This window comes from Cynocephalus volans, chromosome 8 (assembly GCF_027409185.1).
Source record: "Cynocephalus volans isolate mCynVol1 chromosome 8, mCynVol1.pri, whole genome shotgun sequence".
In the NCBI taxonomy this organism is placed as follows: Eukaryota; Metazoa; Chordata; class Mammalia; order Dermoptera; family Cynocephalidae; genus Cynocephalus; species Cynocephalus volans.
This window is the reverse complement of record NC_084467.1, coordinates 143,904,730-143,917,048: the sequence shown is the minus strand read 5'-3', so window position 1 is coordinate 143,917,048 and position 12,319 is coordinate 143,904,730. Positions and strand designations below refer to the sequence as shown.

General features: G+C 43.7%; 1 protein-coding gene across 1 annotated transcript; it reads left to right on the top strand.

Moving 5' to 3' along the window:
* Positions 1–903: 903 nt before the first annotated feature.
* On the top strand, positions 904–4,305 carry LOC134383443 (liprin-alpha-1-like). Its single transcript, XM_063104493.1, has 2 exons — positions 904–1,824; positions 2,095–4,305. Exons 1-2 carry the CDS (start codon positions 904–906, stop codon positions 4,303–4,305), a joined length of 3,132 nt encoding a protein of 1,043 aa, XP_062960563.1.
* The last annotated feature ends 8,014 nt before the right edge of the window (positions 4,306–12,319 follow it).

Below are 12,319 nucleotides of genomic sequence, written 5' to 3'. Positions count from 1 at the left end.
AATGAAAGTAAAAGTTTACCGGGGCTTTGGAACCTGTTATAGTGGTCGTGAAGACCATGGTGGGGTGGGTATGGGTGTTAGGAGCTACCGGATGATCTAGACTCCCTGTGGTAGCCTGAAAATGGCTGGTGCTCTTTAGAAAAGGGGGCTTACCTAATGATGAGCCGGTGGTGAGTGGAAGAAGCCAGCGCCAAAAACAATGGACGAGGGTGGACCGTCAATGGTGAGCGGTGAAAGGGAGGCCAGTCCTGGCGGGATGGAGTGTTACAGCTCAAGGGAGCCCTGAGGGGCGACTCAGAAGGTGCTGTCACTGCGCTCTGAAAAGTGTCACCGTTCGAGAGAAACTCCGTCCCGGGTTTCGGCACCAAATGAAAGGATGAGTCGACACCAGTTGACGATCCACCGGAGAGAGCCCGTTTATTAGGCAGCACATACACACACACATATATAGGGCTTTAAGGGGAAAGCTGATTGGCTTAAAATACAATCCCTACTTAGCATACCGCATGGGGTTTGGGGGGAGCTGATTGGTGTGTAATTCGCGACGGCGGGAAGGAGAATAGGGAAGAGAAGGGCAACCAGCGCCATGATGGGGTGTGGCCGAGAAGGGCTTATCTGATCGGGGTGTGATCCCTTGGGGCATTTGGGTCCCTACACAGTCCCCTGGTCTTGACCCCTTCACAGGGTTATTGTCCCTGTAAGTATCTTCATGGTGTGTGTTCCTGCACTTAATATTTGCCGGTGTATGCTTTCCCAACTTATTTGCATACAAAGTGTAACACATCTGAGAATAAAGAGGCTGTGAACCTTTCATGTATTAGCTGCAGATACTTATGTAATTGCAGATTTACGGGAACCTGTATTCTGCTCTTAATGATTCTAGTCTGGGTCTTTCATTTGCAGATGATGCGTGAGGTGATGCCAACCATCAGTGAAGCCGAAGGCTCCCCAGGAGGAAGTGGGAGCCATGCATCCAGCTCCCCTTCACTGGCAGACGCAGATTCACATATAGAACAGTTGATCGTCTCCATGCTAGAAGAAAGGGACCGACTTCTTGACACTCTTAGAGAGACTCAAGAAATGCTGGCATTAACCCAGGGGAAATTACACGAAGTTGGTCATGAAAGAGATTCCTTGCAGAGCCAGCTCAAAACTGCACTTCCACAGGAGTTTGCTGCACTTATGAAGGAACGGAATGTATACAGGGAGGAGCTCCTTGAAAGAGAAAGAGAAATTGCTGAACTGAAAGCAGAAAGGAACAACACCAGGCTGCTTTTAGAACATCTGGAATGCCTTGTCTCTAGGCACGAGAGGTCTCTCAGGATGACCGTGGTGAAGAGGCAGGCACAGTCCCCAGCAGGTGTGTCCAGCGAAGTCGAAGTGCTCAAAGCACTGAAGTCGCTGTTTGAGCACCACAAAACTCTGGATGAAAAGCTGAGAGAGAGATTACGAGTAGCACTTGAAAGGTGTGGTTTGTTAGAAGAAGAATTAGGTGCCACATACGAAGAGCTAAAGATTCTTAAAGAACAGAATAAGCAGAAAAAAACACTAACAGATGGAGCACTTGAGATGAACCATGAACAAGAAAATACCCCGAGCACGAATGGAAAGAGATCTTCTGATGGTTCGTTAAGCCACGAGGAGGACCTTGCTAAAGTTATAGAGCTCCAGGAAGTCATAGACAAGCAATTGAGGGAGCAGAGCCAAATGAAAGAGCAACTGGCCGCCCTCTCCAGTCACAAGGCAGAGCTGGAGGAAGATCTCTACACGGCCAGGGAAGACTTGATCAAATCTGAGGAGATGAACTCGAAATTGCAACAGGACATTCGTGAAGCCAAGGCCCAAAACAAAGACATGGAAGAGAGAATCAGTCACATGACAGAGCTGGAGGAAGATCTCTTCACAGCCAGGGAAGACTTGATCAAATCTGAGGAGATGAACACGAAATTGCAACGGGACATGCGTGAAGCCATGGCCCTAATGGAAGACATGGCAGAGAGAATCAGTCACGTGGCAGAGCTGGAGGAAGATCTCTACACGGCAAGGGAAGACTTGAACAAATCTGAGGAGATGAACACGAAATTGCAATGGGACATTCGAGAAGCCATGGTCCAAAAGGAAGACATGGAAGAGAGAATCACTACTCTTGAAAAATGCTCCCTCGCTGCACAGCGTGAAGCCATGTCTGTGCATGACCTCAATGATAAACTTGAAAATGAAATTGCAAACAAAGATTCTATGCATCGCCAGACTGAGGATAAAAACCGCCAGTTACAGGAACGGCTGGAATTAGTGGAGCAAAAGCTGCAGCAGACCATGAGGAAAGCCGAGACACTTCCGGAGGTGGAGGCGGAGCTGGCGCAGAGGGTGGCAGCGCTCTCGAAGGCTGAAGAGAGACAGGGCAACACTGAAGAAAGGTTAAGACAGATGGAGGCGCAGCTGGAGGAAAAGAACCAAGAACTGCAGCGGGCAAGGCAGAGAGAAAAAATGAATGAAGAGAATAATAGACGTTTATCAGACACTGTTGACAAGCTTCTTTCAGAATCTAATGAGAGGCTCCAGCTTCATCTGAAAGAGAGAATGGCTGCTCTAGAAGATAAGAATTCTCTGTTAGGAGTAGTTGAAAATGCAAAAAAGCAATTGGAAGATACACAACATGATAAGGATCAGCTCGTCTTAATCATTGAAGCATTGAGGGCTGAACTAGACCAAATGAGACTAAGAGGTGCTTCACTTCATCATGGCCGACCCCACTTGGGCAGTGTCCCAGATTTCAGGTGCCCTGTGGCAGACAGTCACACAAATTCCTACAGCACCAGTGCAGTGTTGCAGCACCCCAAGAAAGGCCGCCTAGCTGCTCTATGGGATGAGCCTTCCAAGGTACAAACTGTTAATGAACAGGATTGGGAACGTGCCCAACAGGCTAGTGTCTTAGCAAATGCAGCACAAGCTTTTGAGAGCGATGTCGAAGTGTCTGATGGTGAAGATGAGGACGCCATGGACGTGAGAAACTCCACAGGCTCCCAGGACGGTCCCGTGAGCAATCCCAGCAGTAGTAACAGCAGCCAGGACTCGTGCCACAAAGCCCCAAAGAAGAAGGGCATCAAGTCCTCTATCGGCCGCTTGTTTGGCAAGAAAGAAAAGGGCCGACCTGGACAAGCTGGCAAAGAATCATTACGACATGCTGGTGTTTCAGAGACAGATGATGCATCTCAAGATGCCTTGTCTCTGAGCAAATTGGGAGGACAGGCTGAAAAAAATCGTAAACTTCCAAAAAAGCATGAATTGCTCGATGAAGCCCGAAGACAAGGTTTGCCTTTTGCCCAGTGGGATGGGCCGACCGTAGTTGTGTGGTTGGAGCTCTGGGTGGGGATGCCCGCCTGGTATGTGGCTGCCTGCCGAGCCAACGTGAAGAGCGGGGCCATCATGTCAACCCTGTCGGACACCGAGATCCAGCGTGAGATCGGCATCAGCAACCCCCTGCATAGGCTGAAGCTGAGGCTGGCCATCCAAGAGATCATGTCTCTTACCAGCCCGTCCGCCCCTCCCACGTCGCGAACGACACTCGCATATGGGGACATGAACCACGAGTGGATTGGGAACGAGTGGCTGCCCAGCCTAGGCCTCCCTCAGTACTGCAGCTACTTCATGCAGTGCCTGGTGGACGCCAGGATGCTGGACCACCTGACCAAGAAGGACCTCCGCGGGCAGCTGAAAATGGTCGACGGTTTCCACAGAAACAGTTTCCAGTGTGGAATGATGTGCCTGAGAAGATTAAACTATGACCGAAAAGAACTGGAAAGAAAAAGAGAAGAAAGTCAGCATGAAGTAAAAGATGTGCTTGTTTGGAGCAATGATCGAGTGATTCGCTGGATCCTGTCAATTGGCCTTAAAGCATATGCAAACAATCTTTTAGGGAGTGGCGTTCACGGTGCCCTTCTGGCCTTAGATGAAACCTTTGACTTCAACGCACTGGCGCTATTGTTACGGATCCCAACGCGGAATACACAGGCTCGTGCTGTCTTACAAAGAGAATTTAACAAGCTTTTGGTCATGGGGACTGACAGAAGTTTTGATGAAGACGATGATAAAAGCTTTAGGAGAGCACCTTCATGGAGAAAAAAATTTAGACCAAAGGACATTCGTGGCTTAGCTGCTGCATCAGCAGGGACTCTCTCTGCAAATTTCCGGGTTACTTCTTCTATGTCTTCACCCTCCACGCAGCCAAAGAAGATGCAGATGGACGGCAGTGTGTCAGGAACACAGAGGTTGGATTCTTCCACAGTCAGGATTTACTCCTGCTAAAGCCTCCTGCTGTTTACCCACACTACTTCTACAGATGATTACGCAGCATTTTGAATCCAGCAAAGACTACATTTTAGAATGCAACGGAATCTTTAATCTCTTAATACTTGTTATATGGACCCTAAGATATTTTATTACAGAGTTTTTAATTAGTGAAAAATTCATGAATACCATAGAGAAAATATTTTAGAATTTAATGCTTCTTATATTTATGTAAACTTATGACTCTTCATTTATATAGTTGCTTACTTTTTCATGTATATCCAGGCTATAAATATCCTTTCAAATCAATTCATGTTCTTATACCTAACTTTAGTTTTTCAAATGAATGTACTGTAATGCTTATATGTATAAACCCTATGGACAAATATAGGGCTTTTGTAAATTATACATTTATTGTAATTATTATTGTTTAATTTTTTAATGATAAACCATTACAGAGAAGAAAAAATAAATAAAAATAATAAAAGTATTAACTCCAAGAGATGATTCTTGAATGTGAAGACTAAAAAAGTAATTTCAGAATCCAAATGGAAAGATTAAGATTGTGACATAATCTAAACTCAGGAAGGAGAAAAGTCAGGACAGGACCTCCTCTTACAGTCATCTTTGGTGGGTTACAGAGCAAAACTTCTGTCTCAAGGGGAGGTGTAAATCTTGTAAGCACAGGGAGTAGGTGGCCAGGGGCAGAAGCCCAGACCAGACAGCCGAGGGGAAAACTAGAACTGTGTTGTCCACCTCAGGCACCCTTCCAATATGCAGAACCACAGTGCATGAGCCTTTTCCAACCCACTGCAGTGGCCCGTAGAGGAAGGAAGACATGCTCAGATGGCAACGTGTGCAACCTACTAACGCAGCTTCTAAGGTTTTTCCTTCTAAGAAAACAGACTCCTGGGCAGAATTAATTCACTAATTAAACTGATATTTATTGAGTACCCTTTATTTATATTTACAAAAAACTAATTATTTATGTGATGACTGTCAGAATAGGGAAGTTGAGCCCCATGGAAGCATTTAACTTCAGAGGGAGCTAACCTGGCCAAGGCTTCAGGGAGAGCTTCCCAGAGGAAATAAAGCTAAAGCTGGGATCATAAGGGTTAGGAGGAGTCAGCAGGGGGAAGACTCTGGGGCGACAGCGGAGGCAAAGGTCATGAGGTGGCAGAGAGCCAAGCACGAATTTTTAAGAGACTTGAAGAACTGTGTAACTGAAGAATAGAAAGAGAGGGTAGGAACGGAGCACAATGGGAACTGCTGTACTCGTTGATTTCCCAGCCAACGAGAATCACACTTAATAACACTGGTAGAAGATTTTGTGGGATTTTAGTAATGGAAAAATATAGCTCTAACCGGCACAATTTGGTAGTATAGCTTTAACCTGCGCAATTCGCTTCTGCAAATGCTTTAACCTGTGCAATTCGCTTCTGCAAATGCTTGCTAATATGGGGAAACATATCTAAAGGCATTTTATGTATAGCAGCTTCTAAGGGGCTGTTGAAATATAAAGCAGCTTCTAAGGGGCTATTAAGCAGCAGGGGGCCCAAGTACACTAAACATTCCAAGAGGGGCATGCCCCCCCCATGGTCCCCCGGACAGTCTGGTTCCTTATCTAAAAGCCTCCTTGCCAGGTGCCAAGGAAGATATATGATTGAAAGAAGCACTGTTATCAGGGTTACCAGCCTACTAAAGGCCACCTGGAAATCTAAAGGCACCACAGATCTACCGGGGTACCAGCCTGCTAGAGTCTGCCCATAAATCCAAGGGTGCCACTGATAACCCACAACTCATCCTGTCATAAAGATCTCTTCAAGAAAAACTGTATAAAAAGTGCTTGCGTTGTAAACTGGGGGGGCTTTTCCAAAAGACAAAGCACCCCAGCATGATGGAAAAATTTAATCCCTCTTGCTGATTGCAGCGGTCGGTCCTGTTCTTGTGGTCTTTGTGAGCCGAGCCACTCCACCATGTAAGATTTATGCTTGATGCATGGGTCTTACATTCTGGGGGGCTCGTCAGGGATGGGCTCGCTCTCCCTGGGACCAAAGACTAGAGAATGGAGGATTGCTCGAGCTGGTACCGCGGTTGTCTGTCTGACTCTGTCTATTTCTTTTGTTGTTAGCTGTAAGCTGTCTGTTATAATCTGGTTTCAGTGGCTCCAGGACGGAATCACCGGTCTGATTTTAGATTTTCTGAGGCTCCAAAGCGGAGCCATCTGTAGTGGTCAAGCGGTGGGGCAGACGTGCCAGCACGCCGCAGCCACAGGAGTCCTGGAGGACGCTCCAGATTCCTCTGCAGGAGACGAACATGTTCGGGTCCAAGGGAGATCTCTAGGAAAGAGACCCCTCCCGAGTTCTCTGATAATCTGGTTGTGGTGCTCGTGGCAGGGGCACATCGGTGTTTTGTTTTTTGTCTGTCTGGTTGTGTGTGTGTGGGGACTGATGATTTTCTGTGGCAGACTGTCTCAACCCCTTTGAGCCTGACTCTGAAATACTGGAATGACGTGAAGGAAAGAGCTAGTGATTTGTCTGTGCCGGTTAGAAAGAAAAAATGGGTAACACTTTGTTCTTTGGAGTGGCCAGCTTTCCAGCTCGGATGGCCTGCTGAAGGTCCCTTCTCTCTGCCATTGATCAAAGCGGTAAAAAGAAAAATTTTCAATTCTGAAAATCTCCTAGGCCATACATGTTATATCATTGTCTGGGAAGATTTAGTCAAGGATCCTCCTCCGTGGGTCCGTCCCTTTGTTCCCTCAACAGGTCCAATGGCTGTGTTTGCTCTCCAAGAAGTAAAAAAGAAAGCGGAGGTCCTGCCGTCCACCGGCCCGGACTGGCTTCTTCCTGACCCCCCTCTCCCTCCCAATACTTCTTTCCAATCACAGGCAGCCCGGCCGTCCGCTTCACCAGAGGAGGACCCACCAGAAAATGAATCCGAGGGAGGGCCTGCTCAGGGGACACGCAGTAAATGAGTGGCCCCTCCAGATGCTCTTCCTATCTCCCCCCTGCGGGCTTACGGCCCCCTGATGAAGAGGGCAACCAGCCCTTACAGTACTGGCCTTTCTCTTCCTCCGATCTTTACAACTGGAAATCTCAGAATCCCCCTTTCTCTGAAAACCCCCAGGGTCTCACTAACCTTGTAGAATCTCTCCTATTTACTCATCAGCCCACCTGGGATGACTGCCAGCAGCTTCTACAGGTCCTGTTCACTACTAAGGAGAGACAACGAATCCTCCTGGAAGCTCAAAAAACTGTGCCAGGAGACAATGGGGGACCTACCCTCCTCCCTGATGTTATAGATGCAGGGTTCCCGTTAATCAGACCAAACTGGGACTTCAACTCGGCAGAAGGTAGGGCGCACCTGAAGGTCTACCACCAGGCTCTCATGGCAGGTGTCCGAGGGGCAGCAAAACGCCCCACCAATTTGACTAAGGTAAGAGAGATAACTCAGGGGCCTGATGAGTCTCCATCAACATTCCTGGAGAGACTCATGGAGGCATTCCTTCGGTTCACCCCGTATGATCCTGGTAGTGAAGAGCATAAGGCTACAGTGACAGTCGCTTTTATTGACCAGTCTAGTAGGGACATCAGGAAGAAACTGCAGAGACTGGAAGGGTTGCAAGATAAGTCATTAAGAGAATTAGTGCAGGTGGCTGAAAAGGTTTATCATAACAGAGAGTCAGAAGAAGCAAAGGAAATAAAAAGAGAAAAGCGCCAAGAAAAAAATTTTCACAAACTTCTGGCCACTGCAGTTAGGGAGACTAGGGAGCCCAATAAAATGGTGCCAGGCAATAAAAAGGAACCCCTGGCGAAGGATCAATGTGTGTACTGTAAGGAGAGAGGACACTGGGTTCGAAACTGCCCCAGGAAAAAGAAAGAGCCTCAAGCCCCCAAAGTCTTGGCCTTGCAGGAAGACAGTGATTAGGGGGGATGGGGTTCAGGTCCCCTCCCCGAACCCAGGGTAACTCTCAAAGTGGAGACCCAAAGTGGCTAGGGAAAAAGCTAGGAAAGTAACAGCAAATAAAATCCCCCCTAAGTATACTGTATTTAATCAGATTCATTGAAGTCTGGCACTTGCTGTACTGATTACCCAACTTGACATCCTGAGTGAGACCATTTTATTCCTACAAAACAATCTGTAGTGTCTAGGCAGAGACATACTAACTCAGTTAGAGCCTCAAAAGGAGAATCAAACATTGAATTGTGATGTGAATCTTCAGTGTGTTTCAAAAAAAAAGAAAGAAAGAAAAAGAAAAAAGCTGTTACACAGTATTGTATAAGACAGTGATCCCAAGCTGAAAAATGTAGGCTAGCATTCTGGACCAGCTTTTCATTCACTGATTGCAGGAATGTTCATGTATATCTTGTGTTTGTACACAAAGCATACAAATATCTGTTCTCTGTGTTTCAAGAATAGATGAGATATTAATACATTTAGTTAGATGTTAATACTTTTAGTAAAGTATTTAGAAAACTATATTTTATTATTCATATGAATGAACATATATGAGGGATCTCCATCATACAACAAAGAATTTAGAATGAACCAGATGATGTTCCCTCAGCTTTTTCCATAAATTTAAGAGTGTGATATAAATTATCCATTTACAAAATCAGGATATAGTATATTCACTTTAAAGCTTACATGCAGAACAAAACAACAAAAATAAGATACCTAAGACAAATACAAGCAAGACCTTTATGGAGAACATTATGAATGTCACTGAAGGTCATAAGAGAAGACCTAAATATGTAGAGAGACAATGTTTCCAGAGAGAAAGATTCAATATTGTAAGTGTGGCAATTTCATCCATCTATAAATTGATCTATAGATTCAAGCAATCCCAAACAAAATTCCACTAATACCTGATAAGCTGATTCTGAAATGTGGGCATAAAGGACCCCAAATAACCAATACCCATCTGATGGACAAATGTAGGGAACTTCTTATAAAGGTCTGTGATTAAGAGTATGTGACATTGGTATAGGTTTAGGTAAATAAACTAGTGGAACAAAATAGCCAGCCAAGGAATAGACCTATACAAGTATGGACAGAGGTGACATTGCAGATGTGGGAAGGGAAGAAAAGAAAGGATGATTCAATACATGGTGTGGAGGCAAATACTCTTAACCTTTTAGCAGAAAATGTAAAAGAATATTTTACAACACCAAGATAGAGATGGATTTCTTAAACAAAACTAACCAACCACAGGGAAAAGGTTGATAAACTTGACTATATGTCATTTAAAAATTTCTGATCCAAAGAAAGTGGCGGGGAAAAAAGCTATAGTCTTGGAGAAGTCATCTGCAAAACATAATTGAAAGAAAAGACACCCAGACTATGTACAGAACTCCTAAAAGTCAATTAGAAAACAAAAGAAAACAAAATACCCCCTAGGAAAAAAAATGGGAATAAACAGAAAAAAAGACAAATAGCCAGCAAACATGAATTGGGGCTCAATCACATTGGTTGAGTGAGAAAATGCAAACTCAGGCAAAAAGATACTGTAACATACCCATCAGATTAGCAACAAAACCCAGGAGTCTGCTGAAAAGTAGAGCAAAGAAAGGATGCACAAATCCTATGATCCTGTGATTCTACTCCCTGATACATACTCTAGAGCAGTATTTTTAAAATGGAGTGTGAGGTACTGTTTAGTGGTTGTGGAATAAAACGAGTGGTTTTCGTGCGGTTTTATAAAAGGAATTATTTTCAAAAACAGTTTCAATCAGCAACTTGAATGAATCTCAAAAAACCTTAATGTATGGTCAAAAATGTTAGTCACAGAAGAATATTCTAAGTATGATTTATATTATATAAAATTCGAATATAGCAGAATTATTCATAATAGCCCCAAAGTGGAAATAACCCAAATGTCCATCAACTGGTGAATGTATAAATCAAATGTGCTATGTCCACACAGTGGAATATTATTTAGCAATAAAAGGGAATAAAGCACTGACATGCTACAACATGGATGGACTTGAAAACATTATTCTAAGTGAAAGAAGCAGGTCACAAAGAATCACATAATGTATAATTCCATTTTATTTATTTATTTATTTATTTATTATTTATTTATTTATTTGTTTGTTTGTTTGTTTATTTATTTATTTATTTATCTATCGTCTTTTTCGTGACCGGCACTCAGCCAGTGAGTGCACTGGCCATTCCTATATAGGATCCGAACCTACAGCGGGATCGTCGCCGCGCTCCCAGCGCCGCACCCTCCCGAGTGCACCATGGGCTGGGCCTGTATAATTCCATTTATATGAAATGTCTAAAACAGAGAATTATAGAGACAGAAAGTAGATCAGTGTTTTGCTAGGGCTGGGAGAATTGGAGGAAATGGGATTGACTGCAAATGAGGACAGGTTTCTTTCGGGGGTGATAAAAATGCACTAAACTTGATTGTGGTGATTTTGCATAACTACCGAAAACCATTGAATTGTATACTTTAAATGGGGGAATTGTATGGTATGCAAAAAAGTCAAATGCAGGCAAAACTAGTACATATTTAGGAGGTTTATTAGTCAGGGCTTTTCAGAGAAACAGAACCAATAGGATATATATAGAGAGAGAGAGAAAGAGAAAGATTTTAAAGAAGTGGCTCATGCAATTGTGGGGGCTGGAAAGTCCAAAATCTGCTGGGCAGGCTGGCAGGCTGGAGACAAAGGAAACAGTTGCTGTTGCAGTCTTGCATCCAACAGCAGTCTGGAGGCAGAATTCCTTCCTTCTCAGGGATCGCATTCTTTTCTCCTAAGGCTTTCAACAGATCAGATGAGGTCCACCCACATTATGAAAGGTAACCTTCTTTATTCAAAATTACTGATTTAAATATTTATCGCATCTGAAATATACCTCACAGCAACATCTAGACTGGTTTGACCAAACAACTGGGCATCCTAGCCTAGCCAAGTTGATGCATAAAATTAATCATCACAGGAGGTAAAGTTCTAAGCAAAATTAAGAGACCGATTAACACAAAATTCAGTCTAGTGCTTATCTCTGGGGAGTAGAGCAAAGCATTGAGAAGAGAAGGGACACACAGAGGGCCTTAAGCCTCAAAGTTAATGGTCATGTTCTGTTTCTCAAGGTGGGTGCTGGGTATATGGGCACTCATTTTATTAGTAATATTTAAACTAATATATTAGTTTGTGGATTATATACCATATACATTAGCCTATAAGATATATTCCAGTTTATTAAATATTTTATATTAAATTTTTTCTAAAATCTAGAGTATAAAGGGATAGTAAGTTAGCAATTTATGTCAATAAACAGCTGCAGATATGCAGCCTTAAATAATACCTGGCTTTGTACATGAAATCTATGAAAAGGCATCAAAAGCAATTCATGGTCCAAAAAATATCCCATCTCTGTCTCTAGATATTTATTCAACTTCTGCTGTCAACATGGATATTGAGTCTCACGGAGGAGGACTGAGTGCAAACCCATACGGAAGTTACGCACATTGGAAATGCCCATAATGTTAATAGTGGTGTGGTGGGGTAGTGGACTATGAGTGGTTTTTCTTTTTCTTTTTCCCCCAATTTTCAACATTTTTTTTTATCCTGTAGTAAAATAAACTTCAGTAAATCATTGAATTTTAGAGCCTTAGCCTAGAAGGACCAATCCAACTCGCCACATCCGTGTTAAAATATCTCTTACAGCATACTTAACTTGTTTTAAGTGTTCCTCCTTGCTCTTCTATTTTTCCCTTCCTACTTCCCTCCCTCCCTCCCTGTCTCCCTCCTTCCCTTCTTTCCTTCTTGCCCTATCTAAAACCTCCAGTATAACACTGAGCAGAAGTGATGCGATCTGACATTCTTGTCTTGTTTCTGATCTTAGGGGCAACACTTTTAGTCTTTCTCCATTAAGTATGATGTTAGCTGCAGGCTTTCTGTAGATGCCCTTTAGCAGGTTAAGGAAGTTTCCTTCTATTCCTACATAGCTGAGATTTTTTGTGAAGAATGCATGTTGGACTTGTAAAATGTTTTTTTTTTTTTCTGCATCTTTTGAGATGATC

Excerpts from the sequence above, each read along its gene's own strand:
- LOC134383443 (XM_063104493.1), top strand. The coding sequence starts at position 904 with ATGATGCGTGAGGTGATGCCAACCATCAGTGAAGCCGAAGGCTCCCCA. Across the intron at positions 1,825-2,094 it reads ACTCGAAATTGCAACAGGAC|ATTCGAGAAGCCATGGTCCA; the intron begins ATTCGTGAAGCC and ends TTGCAATGGGAC.